This window comes from Pholis gunnellus (assembly GCF_910591455.1).
Source record: "Pholis gunnellus genome assembly, chromosome: 24".
NCBI classification, from domain to species: Eukaryota; Metazoa; Chordata; class Actinopteri; order Perciformes; family Pholidae; genus Pholis; species Pholis gunnellus.
Genome location: NC_136551.1, coordinates 11,003,870 through 11,020,969, shown reverse-complemented (window position 1 = coordinate 11,020,969; position 17,100 = coordinate 11,003,870). Strand labels below are relative to the sequence as shown.

The 17,100-nt window shown below is 44.2% G+C and overlaps 1 protein-coding gene across 2 annotated transcripts; it reads left to right on the top strand.

Annotated features, from left to right (window-relative positions):
* The first annotated feature begins 342 nt into the window (after window positions 1–342).
* ptger2a (prostaglandin E receptor 2a (subtype EP2)) lies at window positions 343–8,728 on the top strand. 2 transcript variants are annotated; one of them, XM_079185660.1, is made up of 4 exons: window positions 343–483; window positions 838–1,056; window positions 1,582–2,506; window positions 6,608–8,728. In XM_079185660.1, exons 3-4 carry the CDS (start codon window positions 1,682–1,684, stop codon window positions 6,893–6,895), a joined length of 1,113 nt encoding a protein of 370 aa, XP_079041786.1. In that variant the 5' UTR covers window positions 343–483; window positions 838–1,056; window positions 1,582–1,681; the 3' UTR covers window positions 6,896–8,728. The 2 variants fall into 2 exon arrangements, with proteins under 2 accessions (XP_079041786.1, XP_079041785.1); XM_079185659.1 differs by having other exon boundaries at window positions 403–487.
* The last annotated feature ends 8,372 nt before the right edge of the window (window positions 8,729–17,100 follow it).

The window sequence follows — 17,100 nt, the reverse complement described above, 5'->3', positions numbered from 1 at the left end:
CCTTTTAGCTTAATGTTTTCGAAATATATCATGTAGATATGATTAAAATGACCTTTTTGTGACTGGGCACAATTTAAAGAATGGTAGTGTGCCCAGTGACCAGTAGTCTTTAAGCCATGTGTCACCAAATTATTTAAATTGGGAAATTATTCAATATTTATGAAATTGCCCAAAAAATAGTTTACATATAATTTATTTTGCCATTTTTCAATCTAACAGTGGCTCGCAGCCTCTCAGCTGTCTGTGTGCACGAGGTGGGTGTTCCCGTTCCGTGTGACGTCACCGCCTCGTTCCCTGTACCCCGGAGCCCATTCATCCCTACCGCCTCACAGTGCCGCGCGCCTCGCCCTCTCCGCACCTCACGTTTTTGTTTGTTTTTAATAACCAGAGTGGCTTTACACCGGGGAGCACTTCTGTCCTGCGTGACTCCGCCTGGACTGTAAAAACACGGACGTCTTCACGCCGCGGGGAGCAAGTTGTAAAGTAGGTGAGAACTTCTTTATTTCGGATACGTTTCAGCGCTTTGAAGCCCACGCGAGGGGTGACAGTAGTTGCCTCGCGCTTTGGGCAAAACTCCGTTTAGAAAAGACGAAAGTGTAAACTTTCCTTTCTGACTTAAAAACGCTCGAGCGCTCAGAGCTGGAATTAAGTCATTGTTTAAATACAAATAAATAAATACATTTTTATTTGATTGATAAATACAAAAATATGATCTTTAATTTAGAAATGTATCTTTAATTTATCAATTAAAAGATCATAAAGTCGATCCTTAATTCGGCACAAATTGTTAATTTTTTTCTGAGACACTACTTCTCACGCAACTCTTTTTCCCCACAGTATTACCCAGCTGACATCGCGACTGACGCAAAATCAACACAACCGACCCCGCACGCGCACCCAACACCTGGACACATCTGTCAGGGCTCTACTTCCCGCCTTTATCCCAGTTGTTGCTGTCTTCTTTTAAAAACACGTTGTTTCTTTGACCGATTCAGTGAGAATTGGCAACCCAGAACTTGAGCAGGTATCACCAGAGGCGTCGGGCTGAGCAAGTAGGTGAGTCACTTGATTGATCCACAACACATACACCCGTTTAACCATCCAGCCTGTCAGCTGATATCTGTTAACTGGTGAGACAGAAGAGGAAGAAACGTTGGGTTTCACAACTCACACTGGAGCACGCAGTTCAAGCCCGTGCAATTTTTGAGTGCATGCAAAATGTTCCTTGTTATGAGAGGGGGAGGGGCTGATCACTGAAGTTAGACAAAGACTTGGAATCAGAGTGGAAGCGTATAGTCCACATTGTTGACATTGAGTCAAAACAGTCCGAGAGTGAGATTAGAAATCATCCATGAAAAAGAAAAATCTTCCCGGGAACGTAAACGAACGCTGTTGCCAGGCATCTTGTGTTTGATGGACAGACGGACCGGCTGTGGCAGATTTTCTTAGTAACTTTGGCAACTAAACGCTACGTACAAAATATCGAAAAAGTTGCCGATTGATCTTCAGTTGACCAACTGATAAATGACTGATCGCTACCGCTCTAAATCTCATGTTCTTCCCTCCTTTCTGTTGAACCAGGATGGCTGCAGACTACTTTTTAAGGACACTTTTTTGACTTTTTCTGTTTTGGGAAACAAGGGACATCTTTTCTCATTCTAATCCAGTTTCCATCCACACGATGGAACCAATAAACTATACCCAGTGCCACACCCAGTACCACGTCGATTCCAGCAAGCAGTGGATCAGCGCCATCATGTTCGCCCTGGGCTTCTTCGGCAACGTGGCCGCCCTGGTGATCCTGGAAGTCCGGCGACGCAGAGCCATGAGGACCGGGAACATGTGGCGGCGCTCGCTGTTCCACGTCCTCATCACGGCGCTGGTGGTCACCGACCTGGCGGGCACCTGCCTGATCAGTCCGCTGGTGCAGCTGTCCTACTCGCTCAACCGCACCTTGGTGGGGATGACACACCCTTCTCACAGCGTGTGCGCGTACTTCGGTGTCAGCATGACCTTCTTCAGCCTGGCCACCATGACGCTGCTCTTCTCTATGGCGCTCGAGAGGTGCTTCGCCATCGGGTACCCCTACCTGTACAACCGGTACGTCACCAAGAAATGCGCCTACATCGCCATCCCCGTGGTGTTTCTGCTGTGCACGCTGTTCTGTCTCCTCCCCTTCGCCGGGTTCGGCACCTACGTGCAATACTGCCCCGGGACGTGGTGCTTCATCGACATGAACCCCGGAGGGAAGGAGGACCGGGTCTACGCCAACCTGTACGCCACCCTCATGCTGGTGCTGGTGCTGGCCACCGTGGCGTGCAACGGGTTCGTGGTGTACCAGCTGTACAGGATGTACCGGCGGCGGCGGCGGAACGGCGGGTCGGTGATGGCGGCCGCTAGGCCCGGCAGCGAGCGCAGGGCCACGTCTATGGCCGAGGAGGTGGAGCATCTTATCCTGCTGGTCTTCATGACCATCATCTTCATCATCTGCACAATGCCACTGGTGGTAAGGCGACGACTGTTCACTCGCACGCTTTTAGCCATTCTGTAGAAACGCACACTCGTGTATATATATATATATATATATATATATATATATATATATATATATACACATGTCAAAATGTCACTCAGGGCAGATACAATTAGCTGCATGTCATGCAATCTGATTTATATCTTTGTGCAACTGTGGCTCTGCACACTTTGTGCACATGCGCCCGAGATGTAGACAGGAAGCGTCTCTAAAGACCACATGTTTATATACAGATATCATGCCAGTGCAGTGTGAAAGAACTTAGATCTTCGGACTTTTTCAAATAAGACAATCTGATATATATTCTGCAAATATCCTGTATTTTTCTCAAGAAAACTGCATGCTTATAAGGGAGTAAAGGGAGTCACCTTATCATTAACAAGGACGATGCATGACTGTGACGAATCCGGGGATTTGATCCGTGATGTCATCAGGAGGCAACTTGGACAGAGACCGTGATGAGAAGGCCTGTGTCACAAAGAGTAATTCTACACCAGCAACCTTTAAAGAAGCCCTGGCTGCAAACCGCTCTAAAGGGGAACATCATGAAGAGTTCCATTATGTTATTTCCATGGCTTAAGATAGTTTGATCAATATTAGTGGACGTGAGTTACTCTCTCTCTCAAAACCAGAAACCTGAGAAGTGAGTCTAAAACCTGTGGTGTGATGAAGACTGCAGCAGAGGTAGACGGACGGACGGACGGACGGACGGATCAGCCTCCCGGGCGAATAACAGTCCCGGCAGTATACGATGTTGTGCACGTTAACTCGGAGAGCAATATGAAAAGTGCCACCTCATGCGCTGTGGCTGGAAATGCAAAGTCACAACCCTCACTTCTGCAACGATTGCCAAATTCTGCGCCGCAGTTAATTTGATTGCATCCACAACATCACAAACACGGACCGCAGGCTCTTTAATGAGCTCCGTGTCATCACTGCAGAGCCTCAACGCAGTCATACTTCTGCTGCCGTTGAAGTCACGTGGACTGCGTATGTTTTGACACTTAAAAACATGTGCGCAAGTCTTTATTTTAATTACATTTAAACCATCTACTAAGTCTGTATCACAAACAAAACCGATGCCTCGGGTACAGTGAGGTTAAACGAGGACAGACGGAAAGGACAAGAAGAAGAAGAGAGATAAGAAGAGAGATGAAACAGATTAGGCTACAGCAGACTCTCTTGTGGTGTAAACACATCTAAGAAGTTCAACTGAAATCATATCACAGTTTTGATTCATGGATCGGATCAGCAGACAATGAAAGAAAGCAAATAGAACTTTGAGTGACGCCCCGATCAGGTTTTTTAACTAACACCCAACGGGTGATATAAGAGGGGGAAGCACCTTATCACACAGTCTCCTAGTGTGTATATATATATAATAATATATTCAGTAGTATTATAGTTTATATGTCCTTACACCCCCTATTTCCTTTTCTTTGTCGTTCCAGCCTCTGCCTACATGTCAGTACGCTGGTGCTTTTATTCTCCGGGCTGTGTTTGTGCATCCGTCCCTTTGGTTGAACAGATGACAGTAACCAGAGCTTTCACCATGACGTTAATGTCAGCCATACACTCCTTCTTCTTCCAGTGGTGATCGTCCACACTGGTGCTCTCTGCTCATATTTCCACAGAATGGCCACATTAACGTATTGGCAGACCTGCAGGAAGATGTAGAAAACCTCTCACCATATTTCATTCAAAGCGCACTTTATGTGATTACACTGAGGGGGGGCGGGGTTAATGGGGTCTGTTATTTTAAAGGAACATCCGCCCTAATGTTCCCGTTCCCTTTCTTTAGATCAAAAATGTCTTCTCTGCTGATTGAAGTCATTTCATATTTTCAGTGTTTAGCTGACGGTCGCAAAAGTTGTTTTTGAAAGTCTGAAACGCCAATAAATATAGATTAAAGTGGAACATTCCGTTACACAACAACATGTTGTGAATATTGAAAATGATTACATCTATCTGTTGGACTCTGGAGTTATTGGAAGTGTTTGGACACACGAGTCGGTCCTACGCAGGAACCTACTTCTACAAATAGTACAATACTACTAATATTGCTGCAGCCTGATCTTAATCTGCAACTGTGCAGGAATACCGGCTTTAAACGCAATAAATACAATAAACAGACAAGCAAACGTCTGACAGCGACAAAGCTCGACAGGTGTATCAACAGCCAAGGCTACACATTCAAGCATACTGAGATATGAATCAAATACATCATTTATGAGCCTGATAAACACTCATGGGTGTCCAGCCAGCAATGTGATACCACAGTCTGAGGTCACACACAAACACACACACACACACTGAGATTATATCACATTTCTCTGCTGTGCCTTCTGTGCACTGGTTATCTGTGATCGCATTAAAAATGGAAAAGGTCAGACAATAGATTTTTGCCACGGAAAAAGAGACGCATTGTTTGAGAGGTTGGCACGGAGAAATAATAAACTAAAAACAATACAATGGCAACAGAGTCACAGAATTGGAATGGTGCCGTTGTTGGTTCCAAATTCACAGGTTTTGAGACATTTCTTCCTTTATATGACAAGTAACTGAGGTCTTAACTACAACGTGTGCATTTTTGGCAATGGCGTAAACAGGAGTTGTATATCAGCGTTAAGATTAACGTTAAGTTTAATTATGACAGCACAGGAAAACCCTGTCCCACCCATCCAACAAGACGGGCCAAGAGAAGTGGCCAATCAGAGGCAGAGGAGGGCGGGTCCTACGACCACCGACCGTTCAAGTTAAACCTCGTGACGTCGTGCACCTCTTCATGAGTTAACATGTGGGAACATGAGAGCATCTCTGAGGACGGGGACATTTAGAACAGGCTAACGAGCACCAGCCACATTAAGGGAGATCATCGCCTCTGACTCACGTTTGTGCTCTGCACACAATCGTAAATGTGTTGTTTTTCAAAATGGAAATCAAGCATGAACCCCGGTTACAGATATTCCCCATTAACACTTTTTACTACGCTTCCTGTCGGTGCTGAGAGAGAAGAAGAAACTCACGATCCTTCGCCCCGCTCTGTTTCTGTCCCACGAACTCGGCACTTAAAGAAAACCGAGGGCACCTCAGTTGTTGGATAACTTTTCCCGAGGTAGTTATTTAACGATGGACATTTCCCTGCAGCGGTTGAGAGAACCCTACTCACCCTTTGAGCAACACTCTAAGTGCCTTTTTCAGGCCGTGTGGTCGGCCGGGAAGACAGTAGTAGTCTTCATGGCGACGATTCTTGCATCGAGGTCATGTGGTTGAGCAACAGGAAGCTGGCCTAATGAGATTGGCGCAACCCACCGCCATCTCAGGAAATATTGGGTGTTTGTTTTTTTACGGGAGTCGAGCGAGGAGCGAGGGAACGCAGCGGCGTGTCAGTGAACACATCGACTTTACTGTCCCCATCACATTTATATTCATTGTCCTTCTCTGACCCCCCCCCCCCAGAGAGAGACCGGCAGCAGGAACCTCTAAAACCTGCGAACAAGTCATGGCTTCCATGGATTGTATTTGTGCTGTTTCCCAACCTTGTGGGCATTTGCACCACAGACAGGAAGCAATGAATGAAATCAGCTGCTCACTGGCGCTACTAAAAACAGCTGTGTTCAACGGCGGTTGCCATTTCAAAAAAAGTCAGCAATGCGTGTGTAATATAGTGAGGAGGTTAAAGGCTGCGCATATTTCCAGTGTGAACGGCCGCACACTTCCACATTCCATCAGTAATAAGGGAAGTAATTCATAGTTTTTCCATTGGAGTCAATGGGATTTTTCCATTGAACTGGCAGGAACAGAAATGAAAAAGGTCACTGTTTTCTGAGATTTGTCCTCAACAAAGGTATTAAATATATATATTGTCTTCATCACGGTCGTATGAAATACATTTATATTTTGAATCTAAACATGCTCGAGTTCTATTGTTCACCTCCCATAAACTGGTCCCAGTGTGCTGCTGCTGCTTCAGAGGGTTTAGTGTTGGATTTAAACCAGGATCTAATGGGATTTTTTAAATTCTAGGATGTTAACTGGTTAATTTCATTCTCCGTCTCTCTGTCCACCTCTCAGGTCCGGGTTTACATGAACGTGACGCCTACAAATGAGTCTCACGGAAAGGACCTGAAGGCCCTGCGCTTCATCTCCATCAACTCCATCATCGACCCCTGGGTCTTCATCCTCCTCTCCCCCAGTGTGCTGCACTTCTGCTGGGCGTCGTTTTGCCAGGCGCCCTTGGAAACCTTCAGGGGCTCCATCTTAAGATCATCCATTGCCAAAGAGAATTGCCAAACCAACCTTGAACTGTCTCGCCCGACGCTGGAGTACCCAGAGCATTCTCATTCTGTGGAAACTCTATGACCACAACAGCGCTTTATTATTTCATGCCTGTATTGATTGGACACTAAATGGTTAAATGGTTGAAGCAGGTTGTGCAAGGACATTTTAAAGTAGCCTGCAAAGCAATTTATTCAACAGAGATATTATTCATAATTACACTATGTCTAATATTTGGGGCATGACTTTCTCTTGATCTTCAGAACATTATCTCATCACCTCTGACCTCGGGTCTGCTTTGGTAACCTTTTCCCCTCGCAGGCCTTGCCAGATCCCTGCTGGAAGGGTCAAAGGTCAAGAAGCCCGGAGAGGCTCTTTGGAATACAAGAAAGTCAAAGCTTCACTCAGAGAGGGATGAACACAGAAGAGGTTCTGTTGAGGATGTACATTTCATTTAAACATCGACAGTATTACCATATAATATTATATATCGTAACAATATTTTATAAAAGTTCTTCATACGGGACTTCTTATATATATATATAGAACAGCAGAGATTAAATGTTTTAACATAATCTGGCTGTAATCTTAACCCTCCAGTTCCGCCTCAGGTTAACGCCGTTAGCTCCTTCAGCACTTTTGTCATAGTTTGCACTGTTAGCGCTGTTAGCTACGATCTTCTCCATAGCAGCTTTAAAAGGACGCCTCAATGAATACATGCTGGAGCTGAAATCAGAGGCGACAGGGACCCACAAACAAAAGGTTTTTGGAAAATGTTGCTAAAAATTAAAGCCTATATTTTTTTTAATAAGCTAACGTTTTAATGAACTAAATGTTATATTATTAATACAGTATAAAATAAAGAGTTTCGAGCCGGTTTACCTTTAAAAAAGTACCATGTTTTCTTCTGTTCTGTCACGTAACCTAAAAATCATCTGCAGACTATGAGACGAGCGGCCTTTATTCTCATTCATCCACTTTACGACTGACGTGCCATTCAAACTGCATTCGTTTTACGAGGGAACATCTTGGAATGTTACGTCTGTCCAATGTGCGTCTATCCAGAGGCCCATCACTCACGTGGGACAAAGGACGTCCACGTAAGAGTGCCGCTAACAGCCCAGACGGACAGCGTCTCTGATTATATCCTTATTGATTGCTCAGAACATGTTGGAGCGCAATGAGAGAACCCTGGTTTGCTACCACACCCACCGATGTATCACATGATGACATAATGGTGCCAGATCTAAATGACTTGCTGAAACCAGAGTTTCCTGAAAACATCGGGTGGTTTTCTCCACGTTGAGGTTTGTTAAAATTACACAACACAGTGAGGGGAAGTGTAACTTCCACAGCATCTCTTCCTTGCAAATTAATCAAATTCAAACGGAGAAGAGGCTAAGCTACTGCGGATTTGTTCGCGGGATCTCTCTCATAAATCTCTGGAGGAAAAAAAATATGTATTTGTGTGACTGGGGTTACGCAACAGCAGCTGGGATCCAGATGGAACCGAAAGAGGTTGGTCCTCGTGTGTGAAAGAAGAAAAAAAGTTCTCAGCTATCAGAAGATGTTTGAGCGTTGGGTAAACTTAATTTGAAAGTGTTACGAGTGTGTGTGTGTGTGTGTGTGTGTGTGTGAGAGCAGTGACGATGTCGTTTGGCTTTTGTGTTGTGAGAACAGCGGTTTATTGGCCCCCGCTGCTCTGTTGTTGGTTCTGAGCTCGGCATGAAACCGTTCGGCGTTTACGACGTACGACGGCGTCTTACTGCTTCCTGTGCTCGTCCTGTGTGTCTCGCTTTTACAGAGTGTGCGTTATTGCAAATATTCCAAAAATGCATGCATTGTGCGTCCGTGTGCGTGTGTGTGTGTGTGTGTCAGACAGCACTGAAATGTAATGGTGTCAAACCAGAATGCTACCTACCTGGATGTCTTGTTCTCTGTAATTATAACGTACTGTAGATGAAACTGAATGCACTGAGTGTGTTTCATGGCTTGTGTAAATAAACATCTCATCCACCGTGTGTGTTTTCTGTCCGACCTGCTTTGTAACCCCCCCCCCCCCACACACACACGCACACACACTTTGTAGATGGGTTCCAGATGTGGCGTGTCTTTCAATTAGAAGTGTGTACTTTTTAGGAATCCCTATAGGCAGACGCCTGTAGCCAGTTTTCCGTTGTGTGTGTGTGTGTGTTGGAACACAACCTATTTCTGTGGTTTGACCCACATCAGCCTATGGGGCCCTTTGAAAATCACAGGCCATGTCTGCAAACAGGAAGTGCCTCGTGTGATCCGAGCTTTGTTCTACCTGCAGCCGCAGTTTTGTGATCATATATGTGCTCATTGTTTTGTGATCATAGATGTGCTCATTGTTTTGTGATCATATGTGTGCTCATTGTTTTGTGATCATATATGTGCTCATTGTTTTGTGATCATATGTGTGCTCATTGTTTTGTGATCATAGATGTGCTCATTGTTTTGTGATCATATATGTGCTCATTGTTTTGTGATCATATATGTGCTCATTGTTTTGTGATCATAGATGTGCTCATTGTTTTGTGATCATATATGTGCTCATTGTTTTGTGATCATATATGTGCTCATTGTTTTGTGATCATAGATGTGCTCATTGTTTTGTGATCATATATGTGCTCATTGTTTTGTGATCATAGATGTGCTCATTGTTTTGTGATCATATATGTGCTCATTGTTTTGTGATCATAGATGTGCTCATTGTTTTGTGATCATATATGTGCTCATTGTTTTGTGATCATAGATGTGCTCATTGTTTTGTGATCATAGATGTGCTCATTGTTTTGTGATCATATATGTGCTCATTGTTTTGTGATCATATGTGTGCTCATTGTTTTGTGATCATATATGTGCTCATTGTTTTGTGATCATATGTGTGCTCATTGTTTTGTGATCATATATGTGCTCATTGTTTTGTGATCATATATGTGCTCATTGTTTTGTGATCATATATGTGCTCATTGTTTTGTGATCATATATGTGCTCATTGTTTTGTGATCATAGATGTGCTCATTGTTTTGTGATCATATGTGTGCTCATTGTTTTGTGATCATAGATGTGCTCATTGTTTTGTGATCATAGATGTGCTCATTGTTTTGTGATCATAGATGTGCTCATTGTTTTGTGATCATATATGTGCTCATTGTTTTGTGATCATAGATGTGCTCATTGTTTTGTGATCATAGATGTGCTCATTGTTTTGTGATCATATATGTGCTCATTGTTTTGTGATCATAGATGTGCTCATTGTTTTGTGATCATAGATGTGCTCATTGTTTTGTGATCATATATGTGCTCATTGTTTTGTGATCATATATGTGCTCATTGTTTTGTGATCATAGATGTGCTCATTGTTTTGTGATCATATATGTGCTCATTGTTTTGTGATCATATGTGTGCTCATTGTTTTGTGATCATATATGTGCTCATTGTTTTGTGATCATATATGTGCTCATTGTTTTGTGATCATATATGTGCTCATTGTTTTGTGATCATAGATGTGCTCATTGTTTTGTGATCATATATGTGCTCATTGTTTTGTGATCATAGATGTGCTCATTGTTTTGTGATCATATATGTGCTCATTGTTTTGTGATCATATATGTGCTCATTGTTTTGTGATCATATATGTGCTCATTGTTTTGTGATCATATATGTGCTCATTGTTTTGTGATCATAGATGTGCTCATTGTTTTGTGATCATATATGTGCTCATTGTTTTGTGATCATATATGTGCTCATTGTTTTGTGATCATATATGTGCTCATTGTTTTGTGATCATATATGTGCTCATTGTTTTGTGATCATATATGTGCTCATTGTTTTGTGATCATATGTGTGCTCATTGTTTTGTGATCATATGTGTGCTCATTGTTTTGTGATCATATGTGTGCTCATTGTTTTGTGATCATATGTGTGCTCATTGTTTTGTGATCATATGTGTGCTCATTGTTTTGTGATCATATGTGTGCTCATTGTTTTGTGATCATATATGTGCTCATTGTTTTGTGATCATATATGTGCTCATTGTTTTGTGATCATAGATGTGCTCATTGTTTTGTGATCATATATGTGCTCATTGTTTTGTGATCATATGTGTGCTCATTGCTTTGTGATCATATGTGTGCTCATTGTTTTGTGATCATAGATGTGCTCATTGTTTTGTGATCATATATGTGCTCATTGTTTTGTGATCATATATGTGCTCATTGTTTTGTGATCATATATGTGCTCATTGTTTTGTGATCATATATGTGCTCATTGTTTTGTGATCATATGTGTGCTCATTGTTTTGTGATCATAGATGTGCTCATTGTTTTGTGATCATATATGTGCTCATTGTTTTGTGATCATAGATGTGCTCATTGTTTTGTGATCATATATGTGCTCATTGTTTTGTGATCATATATGTGCTCATTGTTTTGGTGTTTATTTCCCACATTCACCACACTAAGTGAGTTGAGGGTTACTGTTCTGTTGCCATTAGCCAGTGAATGCGCGATAATCTAATTTACATCGTGATGATTCAGGATTGGAGACATTAAATGCCGCGACCCATTTATACGGCGATTTCTCGCCTTCTTCTCTTAAGTTATGTCATGCAGACTTACTGTTTCTTTGCATGCGTTTTAGATGAGTCACAGGTCATTTCCTCTCACCTCTAATCTATTATTTACTTCAGCCCCCACATCACTTCCATTTAAAAAGTCCTCATGGCTTTGATTGGTCTCGTTGAGAAGGGTTAGGTGCTAACGGAAAAACTGCACGGCTACTAAAATAACGTACGTGAGAGAGAAAGCATAAGCCGTGTTTCCATTCACATATTTAGATAATACGTCCTCATTAAGGTGTTTGCCTTTGACGAAGGTTGATGCGCTAAATGGCGCTGCGGGAAAAACGCCTTTAATAAGTTCTGACACAGCGGACATTTAACTCACAAGACTGAGCCGTCTAGCGTCGCTCTATGTCGCTCTATGTCGCTCAACGAGGAAATAAACACCGTAACATGGGGATGCTGTGGGCACAGTTAGCTGAGCTGCCCCCATGATGACGGGAACAAAGCGTTGAGTCGGACTCAAACCCGCGCTGAAAGCACACGTCATGCGATTACATTGTAACATCAATACCCCCCCCCCCCCCCCACCTCGTAATTACCCATAATTCACTGTGTATCATGCTTGCTCTCTGTCAATTAACGTCCCATCAAAAAACAATTACATCCAAACTGCCCAACCAGACACGAGGAGCACATCAGCATAATTGAGTTTATTCCACGTAATTGATTAGTTGATTAATCAACCCTGTCTGTGTAATGCGGTGTCTTCTTGTGATTAGGTCAGAGGAAGGAAGGAGCTGAGCTGTGTGATGACTGTCACTTTATTCCATATAGCGGCAGCATAACGTCGGAGGCTGAACCTCTGATCGCTGTGTGGTAGGAGGGGGGGTGTGATCATCGAGCCACATTCAAGTCAACCAGTACGAGAATGATTTGGGTTAAAGGAAACCTCTTCGTCATACCAGAAGGCTTTTACTGTCTGTACGCCCAACGCTAGTGAAATTACTTTCATTTTGCCTTCTGCAGAATTTCCTCATTAGTCGGTTGACTTTTGTTATTTGAGTCACACACAACATTTTCCACTTTCATATGCATATTTGAATCATCTCTGGGAACTATAGAGGACGTAATACTACCTGTTATTGTCTTTCTTTGTGGTAAATTAAATGTCTTGCCATATTTTCCTGTTACAGCTTGTAACTTGAGGTTTGCCAGCAGTGAGCTTCTGTGGAGAGAACACAGCAACCTCTCTCTGAAAACACTTCAACAATGAGACGATGCTCTCTCTCTCTCTCTCTCTCAGCTGTTCAGCCAGTCACAACCTCGGGTAGAGAAAGCACCAAAGAAAGGGTTACAAACTCCTCGCTGCTGAGCTTTTCCAGCCTGACTTTAGATTTCCATTTGAAAATGAACACCCATCTTCTTCCCCCTGATTATAATGAAGGCACATTCTTCTGGTAATAGCCTTTTAAATGGCCTCATCCGGTCACATTGTAAAGATAAAGACACCATGCTTCATGACTTAAAGGTAATTTAGCAGCTTTATAAAAACACGTTGTATATCGTTCATACACAGTGTTGCGTTAGAATAACAGGCTTCAGTAATCCAGATGAAATATTATGTGGAAAGGGTGTTCGACATGTGTTTTGTGTCTCTGTCTTTGAGCTTCTGAACAGCTGTGGAGTGATTTGGCGAGGACATTGGGGAGGTGAGGGACATTTCATCATTTGAACTTGTTGAATTGCACTGTAAAAAAAACATAAAAAGCTTTTTATTTCCCTCCTCACTTATCTAGACGGGAGTTTCATTGACCGTGCGTCCTCATTTTCAGACTCGCTTACACACATCCATGTGTAAGGAGACGAGACTTTGCTCATTTGAAGGCCGCTGTAGGAGCTCAAAGGAAAGACGTCGCCATCTGAGGCGTTACGGCTGGAATACAAACCCTGGAGCTGGTAGCAATCAACGGGCCGCCCCGCTGCTCTGACATCACCACGACTCGGTGAGGAGAAAGTGAGGAGGCGGTGGGGTGAGAGTCGAGGTTTCGACCCTCGAGAGCACTTCCTCTCTGCGGGGAAAGTTGTTCATATTTGAGCTTTGAGCTCGGCCTACGAACTGTCAAGAGTAAACAGAAATAAGCAGCGACGGGGCCAGCTGACCGACTCTGAATTGTATTCAAGTGAAACATTTCCCTCGCACACACATGCAACGTGGTGGCATTTATGGTGAATTATGGGTAAATCAAACGGACGTTTCTCTCAACATGAAAATCTGGTACAGTGCACACAGCAGATGCATGTAAAAAGACGCGTTCATGCATAAATACATGAGTGCATGGTCGTCTTAGAAGGATTTGACAGCGTCCCATAATACATAATGCTATGTAGATGGGTGTAGGCCGTCCGTCCTCTGGTGTCTGCTGAGTGAATTTCAAAGGCAAGCTGTATTAGATCAGTGCTGTGAAGTAGGGGCCATTTGAAGTCTTAATGATGAGGACAAAGTACGCTCAGGTATAAATACATATTTATGTCAAGGTTGCACAGCAGGCTGCAGGGGGCCGGTCAGACGCAGACAAAAACACGGAAGCAGCAGGAACAATGCAATGATTGAATTTTTGAACGGGCAGGAAACAGCAGGCAAGGACACCCCCCCCCCCCACATAACTGACTGAACAAACAGAACCGGGCTGGTACTGAGTAACGGGGAGGTGGGAAGAGGTGAGCAGGAGCACAGGTGACCGCAAGGCTGACGAGAGACGGTGAAACTAAACGCAAGGAGAAGACACACGAGGAGTTACCTTCAAAATAAAAGCAGGAAGACATGACACAGAAGACCCAAACTACTGCGTGAAACAGACGCTTGAAAGTGTTAAAACGTCATTCCCGTCTAACGGGCTGTTGAGAAACACGCCGTATGAATCAGAGGTGTGTTGATCCCTGAGACAGCTGCCTCTCCTCTTCTTTCCCTCTCTCTCTCCGTGAAACCACTTCCTCTGCAAAAACCACAACCACTCTCCTCCACTCTCATTGCAACATCCATACAAATCTCACGGCTCACTTACAGACGGACAACGCAGGCAAACAGAGACGCTGGACGGGGGAAGAGGGTGAGAAAGGGTGAGAAAGGGTGAGAAAGGGTGGCTGAGCCAGAGGGATTCCCCCCCTCTGGTCACAGAGATGACCTCACTCTTGAATGTCCACTCTTAACACACCGCGATGACAAACCGCTGCTGGACCCGAGGAGGAGTTAAATATAGCAGCGCACGCAATAACAACGCCAAAAACATCTGCGAGAAAACCCGCCAAGTAAGTGAAGCGCCAGCGTTAATGAGACATCTGAGCGCTTCTTCTGCCACACTGGACTGCAACCAAAGTTGAGCGCTTTACGACACACACACACACACACACACACACACACACACACACACACACACACACACACACACACACACACACACACACACACACACACACACACACACACACAGTTCTTTTCTTTGCCTACTATGTCTTGAGATCTAAGCCACAGACATTGACGTGAAGCGTTTTAATGTTTGTAAGATTTATTGTATTGCATTGTGGCGTAAACCCAAACGGGAGCATTTCATGGCACGTAAAGATGCTAACTGAAACTAGCGCCTCGCGGTTGCACGACCTATTAGCGTATGGATTCCGGTGTTATGGCCCAAAATGTGTTTCGTTCTCGAGAACGGACCGGACGGACGGACGGAAGCACAATGAGGAAACATAATCAACATATCGAATATTGTCCAGAACTGTCTGGCGTCACTGAAGACACAATAACTGATATCAGGGCACTGAGACAGAACGCAGCTGCGTTTACATTCATACTAGAATAACACTGATTAGCGTGACGTGCTGCGGGGGCTGAGTGACAGCGGCGTGGGTTCAGCCGTTAGCTGCTATCTGTTCTTTTGATTTGTACCAAGAGGAGACGGGTCTACGTGTCCTGCAGGATGCATCTGCTCAGAGAGGAAAAGCACCAACAGAGAAAGTGACAAAGACAATAGCGAGCGGCCAGAGTTGACTCGGTAAAAGGTGTGTTTTGTTTGTGACAGCTGACGGGGTGAGAAGTCAGTGGTCTAGACGTGTGCTTTCTAGGGGAGAAGTTAAGTGTGTGTGTGTGTGTGTGTGTGTGTGTGTGTGGTAAGTTCTCAGATTTGCAGCTAAAACAATAAATTACTCAGGCTGCCACAGTTGGTGCTGAACCGCTGTGAGAGCAGAGAAACAAATGAGTCAGAAAACATTTTCCTCCAACTGATGACTATAAACCCGTTCAACCAGGAGACACTTTGATCTCTATATGTTTGCATGTAGGGAAGATGAAACGATCTCGTTGAGATCCCATCGCATTGGGACCGGGGCTGTGTGAGAGTAACCTGCTTTCAATTTAAACAAATGTCACAGACAAATGTGTGAAAACGACGCGAGTAAACAAAGTACAGCAGCCGCTCTTCTGGAGAATTTCTGACAAAGCAGCTGCTCAACCGTGTTCACTGTAATATCACCCAGGAATGAAATATTAAGAAGTGTTCAATATGTTTTCATCAAATCTTCTGGCACGAGTCATGATTTGAATTATTACTTGAAAACTGAGGAAGAACAGGATATTACGCATGCACGTTGTCAGTTTCAGGGATCAGTCGTTGCACTATGTTTTGTGCCGCGGGTGATGCTGAGTCAGCGCTCTGTTGTGAAACGGCCTGTGAACTCAGGTGAGCGTCTCCGTTGGGAGAGCAGCGATGAGCGAACGCCCGGGGCGACTCTAACAAAACTCTCCCTTTCTTCTGCTCATCCATCGGCCCACAACTCCCGGGAGACTGTCTGCGAGGCCGAAGGGTGCGCCTCCAACAAAATCAACAAAGCAGCGTGTGTGTGTGTGTGTGTGTGTGTGTGTGTGTGTTAGTACTGTATGTGAGCCAACAGTGAGCCTTGTCAGGACCTGCTGTAAGAAACGGATTAATGGACAGAGCTGGAAGCACACACACACACACACACACACACAGTATTACAGACGGTGGCACATTAGGGACAAACCACAAAGGGAAAAACAAAAGCAACTCAAGAAGTGTAGTTTCATACCAAATGAAACCTGTTCGACCGGCTTTCTGAAGAAAGAAGAAGAAGCATGTGTGTTCCCCGGAGACGGTGGCGGGCGGATGCTTCTGTGGTCGTCCTGCTGATGTTTTTGTGGCCACGCTGGGGCTAAATGGACGCTAACGATTGCGAGTCGCGTCTCTTTTCCAAACCGAACCAGCGTAAATGATAAAGACCAGTGAAGACACAGAGCTCTGGACAAGACTTTGGATGTCACGTCTCTGCTTCAGGAATCTTTTCCTCTCTGTCCTTGAGAGAGGTGAACCTGCATTCTCAGGTCCTATAGAAGTCTATGAGAACATGACTCTACTTCTCTCTTGATTTATTCCCTCAGTAAACATCGTAAACATGAGTTTATGGTCTCAATCTCTAGTTTCAAGTCTTCTTCAATGCAGCATGATGTTATGCATACATATTATGGGGGGGGGGGGGGGGGGGGGACTGCTGGGACTTTTCCATAGATAAGCTCCCTGATAGAACTTTATCATGTGACCGGCTCAGCGTTCCCACGCTCCGTTCATCCTGGACCGGAAATGCCACCACGCCATGTCGTTGGACTTTCCCGCTTAGGTGAGCTCTGACC